This window comes from Melanotaenia boesemani, chromosome 17 (assembly GCF_017639745.1).
Source record: "Melanotaenia boesemani isolate fMelBoe1 chromosome 17, fMelBoe1.pri, whole genome shotgun sequence".
NCBI lineage: Eukaryota > Metazoa > Chordata > Actinopteri > Atheriniformes > Melanotaeniidae > Melanotaenia > Melanotaenia boesemani.
Genome location: NC_055698.1, coordinates 31,971,071 through 31,983,397, shown reverse-complemented (window position 1 = coordinate 31,983,397; position 12,327 = coordinate 31,971,071). Strand labels below are relative to the sequence as shown.

General features: G+C 41.6%; 1 protein-coding gene across 5 annotated transcripts in view; it reads left to right on the top strand.

Moving 5' to 3' along the window:
• The window catches only part of atp9b (ATPase phospholipid transporting 9B), a 50,395-nt gene that overhangs the window by 10,386 nt on the left and 27,682 nt on the right, over positions 1–12,327 (top strand). For all 5 annotated transcript variants that reach the window (XM_042012544.1, XM_042012546.1, XM_042012545.1 and 2 more), the window contains 4 exons: positions 1,249–1,343; positions 2,630–2,710; positions 4,220–4,295; positions 8,635–8,711. In XM_042012544.1, the coding sequence (XP_041868478.1) occupies positions 1,249–1,343; positions 2,630–2,710; positions 4,220–4,295; positions 8,635–8,711 (329 nt within the window). The remainder of the gene's footprint in view (positions 1–1,248; positions 1,344–2,629; positions 2,711–4,219; positions 4,296–8,634; positions 8,712–12,327) is intronic.

Genomic DNA, 12,327 nt, shown 5'->3' with positions numbered 1-12,327 from the left:
ACACTCTGGTTTCAATGTCATGTGAGGAGCTGAGCTGCCTCTGCAGTGGAAGGAAAGCATGAATCATCCTCCTTGTCTTAATGTTCTCCATCATACTTAACCCTCTGGGGATGCGTTATAGTTGCCCTTTGCCCTCTCTGTCAGATAGCTGCTCTCATCCATCAGTTGTTTCATGTGTAATAACACCTCGGATCAATACAGGTCACTGCAGCTCAGAGTTTATCAGGCCGCCGCATGTTTGGCTTTGTTCTCTGTATGAAAGCAGGAGGCAGCTGAGAAACTGACTGGATTCAGTAAATATGTACATAACGGACAGGCTGCAGGCTGAATATCTGAGCTGAGATCTTTTATGATTCAGGGATCTGGTAATATACAAATGAGCTCCGCCTCCTGTGTGGCTTTTCCTGACTCGCCACATATTCATGTGGAGCCTGAAACCCCAGATCATCGCTTCGGGATGTCCAGGGTTTCTGGAGGTAATAGCAGGGCGATGCGGGAATGTGTTACCATGGCAACATGAAAAACGTTGGCAAAAGTTACTATAATGAGATATATTTTGTGCATTTTAAAACCCTTTTAACTACTTGTCTGACTTTTTTTGGTTTTAAATAGAATTAGAATTATTTAAAAGATAAGAGAATAAATAGAAATGTTTTCTATACATATAAAATAAAAGTAATTTATTATTCACCTCAGAGGATTAAAGTATATTTCACTTCATTCAACATGAAAATGTTTACAGCTCCTCCCACAATTCCATAAAAGTTGATGAATTAATTACTTTACGTAAGACGTACTAAAGCGTTGAGAAACGTACGTCCTGACAAGGAAAAGGAGGAAAACGTTAAATAAATTTAACTTGTTGTCGTTTGCTTAAAATTGTACAGCAGTTTGGTACAAAGCTGTTTGTCTTAAATAAATAAACTGACCATTTAAGTAGAATCATGTGATGGTAATTCATTAATGTCAAACCTTGTGTTAAGACAAAAAGCTGATCTTGGGAGAAGGTGTATCTATAAGAATTGAGATTTTTAAAGATATAAGAAGACATAATAAAACCTAAATACCAGCAGTGTGGCGCCACCTCGTCCAGTCGCTGCTGGTCAGCTGCTGTGAACCGTTGTAATATAAGATGAATTATTTAGTGAACTCGCTGTGAATCAAAGAGATTCAACTTGCTGATGGATGTGATGAGACTTCAGAGATGAAGACACAACATGTCCTCAGGCTTAATTTTCTGTTTTTCAGGGGCGTGTTTCATCAGGACGGATCAGCTGGACGGAGAAACCGACTGGAAGCTGAAAGTCGCCGTCGGCTGCACGCAGCGACTACCGGCCGTGGGGGTACGTCACGATTCAGTGAATCTCTGGTATCAGACGGCCTGAAAGCATCATTGCGTGTCTGTGCTGCCATGGAAACCTGATCGCTGATGACACTTCCTGTAACTGGAAGTGATACTAAACACCTCAGACTTGATGGGTTTTATTGTTGCTGATTAACATGATCAGAGTTAAAGTTTCAGCTTCACGTGATGGAGACCTGAGCTGGATTCAGTTTGAAACGAAAACCTACAAAGACGTGCAACCTGCAGAATCGTTTGTCTTCATCTCTTTTACACACACTGTCATCTAAGTTTATTTACTTAAAGTTCAGAAATGATAGAACAGGAATCTGATCCGTGAGGATCGTTTCCTCGGTAACTTCTGCCTCTGGACGAGCTCTAACACGTCAGAAAACATGGGAGTCCTTTCCCCGCTACTGTTTCTGAGCATGAAAACATCAGCTAAGCATGACTGACCGCTGCATGCAAGCGTGATTTATTAATCATCGAAACCTCAAGTTTACATGTTTAGTTAGAAGAGTGGATGTATTTTAAACGACCTGGCTGACGTTGCTTGTCTTTAGGAGAGGTGGAGACGCAGTAAAAAAGCAACAGTAGTATAATTTAGCTTTTTTAAATATTTAGGCTCCAGGAGAGCGAGTTGAAAGGGATGCAGGGTGTATGTGGATAATCTGGGAACGCTCGAGTCTGACAGCGTTGCAGACAGACTGTGGTCTGCAGGGTCGGCTCGGAGGACTCTCATCATTTCCAAGACGATCATCATCGTGAAGATGTTCATTCTCAGAGCAGGAGACAGCAGTGGTCTGTGCCGCCATTAAATACGTCACAGCTGCTTCTTCCTCCTTTCCTTGGCTGCACATCAGCTGCACTGCTCAGCACTGCCCCCACGGGTTCCAGCGGTACTACGCCATTTACCCTGAAGGGTCCTGATGACAGGCCAAATTACGCAGGTAACAGATTGCAGAAGTCATTTCTGAGGAAGATTACGGCTTAAAACACGTCTCTCATTCAGCTTCCATCTCTTTATGCTCGTAAACTAGCTAGCTAACCGCGTACTCCAGCTAGCAGCGTAAAACTTCTCCGGCTACATCAAGTATATCCCCGTCCTTATTATGTACAATACACACTTATCCAGATAAATAACAGGAAAATATGAGATTTAAGATGTAAATAGAGGTGAAATGGTGAAAGAAGGACAACAGAAGCAGAGTAGACCAGTAGAGGGTCCTTCGTGCTGTCGCCTGAAATGAAACTGAAGACCTGTTCTTCTCTGTCTTCTCATCTCAGGACCTGTTCTCCATCAAAGCCTACGTCTACGCCCAGAGGCCTCAGCTGGACATCCACAGTTTCGAGGGGAACTTCACCAGGGTACCACGACCATATTTACCACCTGTAAAACAAGCCTCTTACAGGCTGACTGGAACTACCGGGCTGATAGGAGACCAGTTGTTGTGAGTCCATCTGGACCCGTTGTCTTGTCCAGCAGGCAGGTTCTTCAGCTCCGGCTCTCTTCATCCCGTCCTGCTTGTTGCTCAGTGATTTTTTTATTAATAGCAGATTAGTGCTGCCCCCACAGAGAGGAGAGCTGCAGTACAAAGGGGAGCTTTGTGGTCCGTCTTCACTCTTGGCCACACACCAGGCTTAGTGAGCGAGCACTTCCTGCGCTCATTCATCCTCCACAGCCTTCCTTTGCATAGCGTGTGCTTTTAGTCTGAGCAGGATGGGAAAAAACACGGGTTCCCACAGATCTGCAGCAATGAACTCACCTATTTATGAGAGGTTTTCTTCCTATCTGGAGACGGATACGGTGGCTTTGTTGCTGCGGTTCTTGATGAGATGCTGTGCAGTTATGAGCACCGTGCTGTGATGCCAATGTCAGAGCGGTCAAGCATTTATTTTTCATGCACCCGTCCATGTCGGAGCGGATTGACAGGATGTGGCTGCTTAGGTATCATAATTATCATATCAGGCAGGCAATTTGAGCTGAAACTGGAGCCTCGACTCCTGACTCCAGCCATTTTCAGCGTTTGTCTTTAAAAGAGGCTGAAACGGGAGGCTCTCCAGGGGCTTATTTGTCCCCAAAATCTCATTTAGGTTTCACTCTGAAGTGTTATTACTCTATCGCCACTCCGGATCTACTGAGTGTACCGACACACTTCCTGTTTCACTTCATGCTGCAGCAGAGCAGAGAATTTATTTTAACTCCTGCAGCTCATCAGGGATCAGGTCATTTTCCCTCTACTTTTGGCCTCCATTTTGGTTATGTTTACCCCAAATTGTGGATTTTTTACTACCTTCCAGGTCATTAGAGGACAAAAATGCTTTCTCCCCAAAAATGACTCATTAATATGGATTATTATTAAATTTTTGTACTGAATCAATTTATTCCTTATCAAAAATGCCAAATGTGTAATTATTGAAGTTATTTTCATTACATGAAGAAACTGCTTTTATAAAAACAAAACTAAATGAGTTATTCTCTGTATATCACATGTTAGACTTGGGTTTTATTTAAAGGTCATAATAAATGTTTTACTGAGGCTCTCAAACATGCATTTTATGGAAAATTAACTTTTTTTCTTATAAACTGTGACGTCTTATCAAACTAAGATATAAAGGGATAAAATAATTGAATAATTACATATTTGGTAGTTGTTGGTGAGACGTATTTATATTTCATTGCTTATTGAGCGAACGGATCAGATGTTGGTGCGCTTAGAAAAATAAATTCGTTTGAGCGTCTTCAAGATTTCATTTTCTGACATTTAAATCAGCACATTTTCCTTTTAGCTGCTTTGATTTACAAGATATTTTACAGTTTTGTTGAGTGTTTGGGGTAAAACGTTTTCCCTTATTTCTTTTTTAATTCTCCTGCAGGAAGACGCCGACCCGCAGATCCACGAGAGTCTGAGCATTGAAAACACTCTTTGGGCCAGCACGGTCGTTGCATCCGGTGAGTGAATCAAGAACACTCGTTTATGTCTGTTTCAGTCCTAAAATAAGAAAATTATATTTTTAACCCTTAAAACTCCCTGAGCCCTATCACTTAAATCATCACCAATGTCTCAGCAGCGGTGGTGTGTTCCTCTGTGGGGTAAATGTGATGGATATTTAACCCTTTAGCTGATCTACAGAAGTTTTCCAGCATTTCTATCCCGTCCAGGAGGTTTACAATCCAGCCACTAAATGTAGTTTTATTCAGAGACTTTATCTGGTAAATCCACAATGATCCATGATAACAGCATTATTTATCACATTTCACCATAAAAACATCACCATCACTACTATGGTGCTAAGAGACCTCTATTTAGACCTGGACATGACGATGAAGCCACTTCCTGTCAGACTTTCCACCAATCAGAGAGCTTAGATTGACAGTAACGTCCAATCAGGAGCAGCCAAAGATCAACCAGTGAGCAGAAAGTTCTATGTGTGTGTGAAAAGAAGAAAAATAATGCTCCTCTATGGCTGGAATAAAGCCAAGAAGACGTTTCTGATGCACGGTGGCGCCACAAAGCAGCTGAGCTGGAGTTGGTTTAGTGAGGATAGCAGGTAAATAGTAGCAGGAATAACTGGAAATGAGGAAAAAGTGGAAACATGGAAATAGTTTCTGTTGTGTGTTTGTTTCAATAACAATATTTTTTCTCCTGAAAGCCAAAACTTGAGAGAACGATGAGATGAGAAAAGGCTTGGTCACTGTTGGTCTGTGTGTTATTTCTACAAAGTTCTGTTAGTAATAAATTCTGCTTTCTTCTTCTGGTCGACCTTTATACTGCTACATCTATTCATACATTCATTTTACATCATTTTACCTCCCAATCTGACAGCTGCTACACACTGGTTTACACTGGGATTAAAAGCTGCTACAGACTGGTTTATACTGGGATTAAAAGCTGTTACAGACTGGTTTATACTGGGATTAAAAGCTGCTACACACTGGTTTATACTGGGATTAAAAGCTGCTACAGACTGGTTTATACTGGGATTAAAAACTGCTACACACTGGTTTATACTGGGATTAAAAGCTGCTACACACTGGTTTATACTGGGATTAAAAGCTGTTACAGACTGGTTTATACTGGGATTAAAAGCTGCTACAGACTGGTTTATACTGGGATTAAAAGCTGCTACAGACTGGTTTATACTGGGATTAAAAGCTGCTACACACTGGTTTATACTGGGATTAAAAGCTGTTACAGACTGGTTTATACTGGGATTAAAAGCTGCTACAGACTGGTTTATACTGGGATTAAAAGCTGCTACATACTGGTTTATACTGGGATTAAAAGCTGCTACATACTGGTTTATACTGGGAATAAAAGCTGCTACAGACTGGTTTATACTGGGATTAAAAGCTGCTACAGACTGGTTTATACTGGGATTAAAAGCTGCTACAGACTGGTTTATACTGGGATTAAAAGCTGCTACACACTGGTTTATACTGGGATTAAAAGCTGCTACAGACTGGTTTATACTGGGATTAAAAGCTGTTACAGACTGGTTTATACTGGGATTAAAAGCTGTTACAGACTGGTTTATACTGGAATTAAAAGCTGCTACAGACTGGTTTATACTGGGATTAAAAGCTGTTACAGACTGGTTTATACTGGGATTAAAAGCTGTTACAGACTGGTTTATACTGGAATTAAAAGCTGCTACAGACTGGTTTATACTGGGATTAAAAGCTGTTACAGACTGGTTTATACTGGGATTATAAGCTGTTACAGACTGGTTTATACTGGGATTAAAAGCTGTTACAGACTGGTTTATACGGGGATTAAAAGCTGCTACACACTGGTTTATACTGGGATTAAAAGCTGTTACAGACTGGTTTATACTGGGATTAAAAGCTGCTACAGACTGGTTTATACTGAGATTAAAAGCTGTTACAGACTGGTTTATACTTGGATTAAAAGCTGCTACAGACTGGTTTATACTGGGATTAAAAGCTGCTACAGACTGGTTTATACTGGGATTAAAAGCTGCTACACACTGGTTTATACTGGGATTAAAAGCTGCTACAGACTGGTTTATACTGGGATTAAAAGCTGCTACAGACTGGTTTATACTGGGATTAAAAGCTGCTACAGACTGGTTTATACTGGGATTAAAAGCTGCTACACACTGGTTTATACTGGGATTAAAAGCTGCTACAGACTGGTTTATACTGGGATTAAAAGCTGTTACAGACTGGTTTATACTGGGATTAAAAGCAGCTACAGACTGGTTTATACTGGGATTAAAAGCTGTTACAGACTGGTTTATACTGGGATTAAAAGCTGTTTACAGACTGGTTTATACTGGGATTAAAAGCTGTTACACACTGGTTTATACTGGGATTAAAAGCTGCTACAGACTGGTTTATACTGGGATTAAAAGCTGCTACAGACTGGTTTATACTGGGATTAAAAGCTGCTACAGACTGGTTTATACTGGGATTAAAAACTGTTACAGACTGGTTTATACTGGGATTAAAAGCAGCTACAGACTGGTTTATACTGGGATTAAAAGCTGCTACACACTGGTTTATACTGGGATTAAAAGCTGTTACAGACTGGTTTATACTGGGATTAAAAGCTGTTACAGACTGTTTTATACTGGGATTAAAAGCTGTTACAGACTGGTTTATACTGGGATTAAAAGCTGTTTACAGACTGGTTTATACTGGGATTAAAAGCTGTTACAGACTGGTTTATACTGGGATTAAAAGCTGCTACAGACTGGTTTATACTGGGATTAAAAGCTGTTACAGACTGGTTTATACTGGGATTAAAAGCTGTTACAGACTGGTTTATACTGGGATTAAAAGCTGTTACACACTGGTTTATACTGGGATTAAAAGCTGCCACACACTGGTTTATACTGGGATTAAAAGCTGTTACACACTGGTTTATACTGGGATTAAAAGCTGCTACACACTGGTTTATACTGGGATTAAAAACTGTTACAGACTGGTTTATACTGGGATTAAAAGCTGTTACAGACTGGTTTATACTGGGATTAAAAACTGTTACAGACTGGTTTATACTGGGATTAAAAACTGTTACAGACTGGTTTATACTGGGATTAAAAGCTGTTACAGACTGGTTTATACTGGGATTAAAAGCTGTTACAGACTGGTTTATACTGGGATTAAAAGCTGTTTACAGACTGGTTTATACTGGGATTAAAAGCTGTTACAGACTGGTTTATACTGGGATTAAAAGCTGCTACAGACTGGTTTATACTGGGATTAAAAGCTGTTACAGACTGGTTTATACTGGGATTAAAAGCTGTTACAGACTGGTTTATACTGGGATTAAAAGCTTCAGCTTCTTTAAGCGTTTTTACTTTGAATAAAACGTTTTAAGGGTTAATGATGGCATACAAAGATGAACTCTTTCCCTCCACATCTTCTGATGTGTTGTAAAATAGTTGTAATCTGTGGTGTGTCTAGTAGGCTTTCTGATTCTTTGGTCTTCTTCTGAAAGTCAAACTCAAGGGATGAACACCACAGTTTGTTGTGTGAAAACAGAAGAAAACAGTTTTAAATGAGATCTTTAGGCTCTGTAGAAACGATGCTGCATATTCAGTTTTATTTGACTCATTCTGTTTCTTCGTGAGCTGAAGGAAAAGCCAGAGTGGAGGTAATCCTCCACCACTCGCGCCGTCCTGGAAATGTTTGTCAGCTGTGACGCCCTCTGATGACCGCACCATTGATCTGTGGAGTTACTCTCCTCCTCCTCTGGCCTGACCTTGGCCAGAACCAGCCCAGACAGGCCTTCGTTGCCTCCTCTCTGAAGCTTCGGCGGCTCTGTGGTTGCTCTGTTCGGCTTCAGTCCAGCTGTGATTACAGAATAAGTTGCTCACAGATTCACACCATTAGTCACCCAGAAGTCAGCAGCAGTCATCCATCACCTTCGCCCTGCTCCTCACTTTCTTCCTTTTCTTCTATACCCATTTATAACTTTCTACCATGTTTTATAGTGTGGGGATTTCATGGGCTGTATTTAGGTTTATTAGAGCCTTCGTTTTCTCATTAAGCTCATTTAATATTAATGAGTCATTAATCCTCGGTAATAAGGCCACAGTAATGAATTGGCAAATAAAGATGGTGGAGTATTGATCAGAGTTTATGAGCTTCCAAACGATGCTGAAGGCATTAAACTCTTGTCTGTCAGCTGGAGTGGCTCAGCCTTATTGTGTTTCCTCTCATGCAGTTCATCGTACTTCCCTGAGAACATGGTAGCCTGTGTGGTGTGTGGGCTTCACTTAATGAGCTGCATTACTTTCCTTGTCTCCATGTTTGGCAGGAACCGTGATAGGGGTGGTGATCTACACGGGCAAGGAGACCCGAAGCGTTCTCAACACGTCCTACGCCAAGAACAAGGTGAAGATGGTCTCTGTTTCTGCAGGAAGCTGCACCCTTCAGTGCAGATACGATAGTCATATATTTATGGATTATGCTATAATCACTTTCATGAATGATCACATGAAAGCAAATTAAAACTCCATTGCATGCCAATGTGCTGCAGAGGTTTGCATGAACAGAAGTGCTTCTATGGACAAAAGCTGTGACGGATGAGCTGGACGAAACCCACAAAGTGAAACATGAGAAAGACAGAAGGCAGAACAGATCAGTCTTTCCCTGGGAGGGCGAGGATCATCCATCCATCCACGATCCATCAGGTTATCACGGGTCGATGGATGGAACGAAGCACAGTAATTATAATTAGTCCGTTTCATACAGGCTTAATAAACAGGATGTAAATATGTTAGTCAGCTCTGCTGAGTCATGGTTTCATGAACTCTGTAACAGGTAACCGACCCGTGACAGGGTGAATACGACACACGTGTGACGGCTACGCTGACAACAGTACATTTAGATTTTAATTCATTTCAACTAAAGTTGATTTAAAAACAGATTTTATTCATTATTCTGCATTAAATGTAAAGATCTCCCAGTTCTAGAAAAATGTCACATTAGTTTTATTCTCTGGTTCGTTTTTCTGGTTTTAGATTGTTTTTGTTTTACTTTTGCTTTTTTTTTGTTTTTGTTATGTTTTTATGTTTTTTTTTTTTTGTTTTTTTGCTTTTCGTTTGTTTATGTTTTTGATTCTATTCTGTTCTATTCTCAGGAGGGCTTGTAGATAAGCTGAGGTATGCGAGTAGAGCTGATAACAGCAGGATGAACTCAGCTTTTAGTTTTCCTGTATTTCCTTTCAGAAACACTGGTGATAATTCTGAGCCACAGTTCTTTGGCTGCGACGTCCAACATGACTTTTCTTCCTCTTTGAAAAGAGAAACCATGAAATAACATTTCCTGTAATAGCTCTGATGGAGCTGTCTGCTCCGTCTCTTTCCGGCTCCCCTGGAAGCGTTTCTGTTGTCCATGTTGGGGTTTGCCGGGAGAAAAGGCCGTCAACAGCGTTACACTTTAAACATGTAAAAGTTCACGTGAAGCGCCTCAGACGAGGAACCATCTGGTTCCCAGCTGATCAGCAACCTTGACTTTCTACATAAAGTTGAAGCTGTCAGAGCAAAAGGTCACAACAAGGTGGTAATTAATGAAAAAGAGGATTTAAATGAGATTTTCAGCAGAAAGTTGGTCCCACAGAGCCCCCGTGGAGTGTTTTGTCCCTAGACTGATGAAAATTTGATGGTAAATATAGGAGAGGATGATGGGGGTCCTGATGAGAACTGGAGGTGATGCTTTTAATGACTTAAAGTGTCACAAAGGTGTTGGTACTGCAGCAGCATTGTAACACTGTGCCTTTTATGAGGAACGCTGATGCGGCCGGTCAAATGGCCGGCCGGTGTTTTGTGTAAACTCGACAGCTGAGAAGAATTCAATATTTCAAGGAGATGATGTCAGAAGTGCCAATATTGTGGCTGGAGGTTCGGGGAGAAAGTCGATACGGCGCAGCTAAAGTCACCCGAACATTTTGGCCTCAAATAATCTGTTGTGACACGGACGAGGACGAAGCCCGAAGCCGATCAATCTGACAGGACGTCAGATGTGGATTCGCTGTTTGTTGCAGCGTCGTTAGAAACTGACGGAGCTCTGTCACCTGGCAACGGGCTGCAGCTGCTCGCCCATCCCATCCACCTTATTTATACAGCACGTTTTAAACACACGGTTTCCAATGTGCTGTACACACACAGCCAGAAAATCTGCTCTCCTACAAAAACACACTCATACATCTGAACTATACTAAAGAAAAAAACTAAATGCACTAAAAGAAATGACGGTGGAAATGTATTAAAAGAAATGAACAGATTAAACCAGTCAAGCAATACACTAACAGAAATTAAGACAAGAAACAGAAGAGCTGCCTCCTTCCACCCGGAATGTCGGTGGATCGATTCCAGGCTCAATCTGACTGCACGCAATGACTCTGAACCCTGCATCGCCTCCTGATGTGTCTGTCGGGGTATGAGTGTGTGTGATTGAATGTGACATGCAGTGTAAACCGCTCTGAGTGGTCGAGCTGACTGGAAAAGTGCTGTATAAGTACCAGTTCATTCACCATTTACAAACAATTAAAAAATATTAAGATGCGCTAGAAAAAACCCAAAGACAAAGCTGGGCTAAAAATGTGTTTTGAGACGCAAACGTTGCCAGCGTGGGGGCCAGTTTGATCTGGGAGGGGCGCTCATTCCACAGTTTGGGTCCCAGTGTTGTAAAAGCTGGGTCATCTCTGGTTTAGGAGCTGGTTTGCAGACCTTGGTGACTCTCCACGTGATTTATCTCAGAGATCAATTTCACTTTGTTTTCTCGACTTTCTCAAGTCGCCGCCTTCTCAGACGTTCAGGTCACAGCAACAGGCTGGAAGTCTGGATAATCTTTGGGTTTAATTCCATGAATATTCATGTCCTGCGGCTACGATTCATCAGATTTCACACATGTTGGGATACAAGCCGCGCAGGCAGATCGAATCGTTCCTTTCACTTTTAATGGCTTGGAGATGAATGGAGTAAAATATGCACTTTTATTCACTGATAGCATCTTTAGTTTGAGGTAATTGAGTCCTTTTCCCCCCCTTGACTGAATGAGTAATGACTTCATCTGATCTCCGGCAAGGCCTGGAGAACTTAGAGCGGCCATTGTTCCAGCAGAAGGGGATCCTTCTCTTTTCAGGCATGCACTGTGTTCCGTCTTAATTTTTCTTCATTTTAATCCACCCAAACCTGCTATTTTTCTCAATTGCTCAACCATGAAGCATGTAGTGAGTCGGCGGGGTGGGACATACCCACCCACCCGCCCGCCCACTCCTTTACCCTTCCCTTCTCCACTGCTGCTGCTGGGAGCTTTAACAGCCACTGATGAATCGCTCACACTGGTCTCCCAGCTCCTGGTCCTCAGGGGAATGGCTTTGGTGGGGGTTTCAGGCAGTGGAGGAATTCTGCTGCTTTTTTATATGAGGTCGCCCCCTCCCTTTCTTTTCAGAGCAGCGCCTTTATCTAAGGGAGGGGAGACGTTATGTTCTGCTGTTTTTTGTAAGCGTGGTGCGTCAGATGAAAGCCCTCTGTGTACAAGGCTCCGCTGCCAGAAAGGGGAAGGCCGCTTCTTTATTTGACATCTTTTTCCCACATGCTTCATTGGCTGGGAGATACACTCGAAAAATAGAAGGCAGCTCCAGCCCCCCAATCCCATTTCTGGTCCTGTAGCACTTTCTGTTTTTGAGACCTTTTTGACCTTCTGATTCATTAATGAAAAATAATTCAATATAATAATACAGCAGTTTTTAGTTTGGAGCCTCCAACAAGGTTATTTATGCTTTACAAACATTTGGCTTGAGAAAAACCTGAAGCTTAGAGAGTCTCTGTCTGGTTTTTTCTTCCGGTGGAGAGTATTGTCAGGTTTAACAAACAGATGCAGAAGTTAGTCAGAAAGAATGATGTTTAAAAACTCAAGAATCCCCAAAAGTTGGGACACTGCACAAAATTTAAATTAATCCAAAAAGCAAATATTTTCAAATCTCATCAACCCAGATTTTACTCAC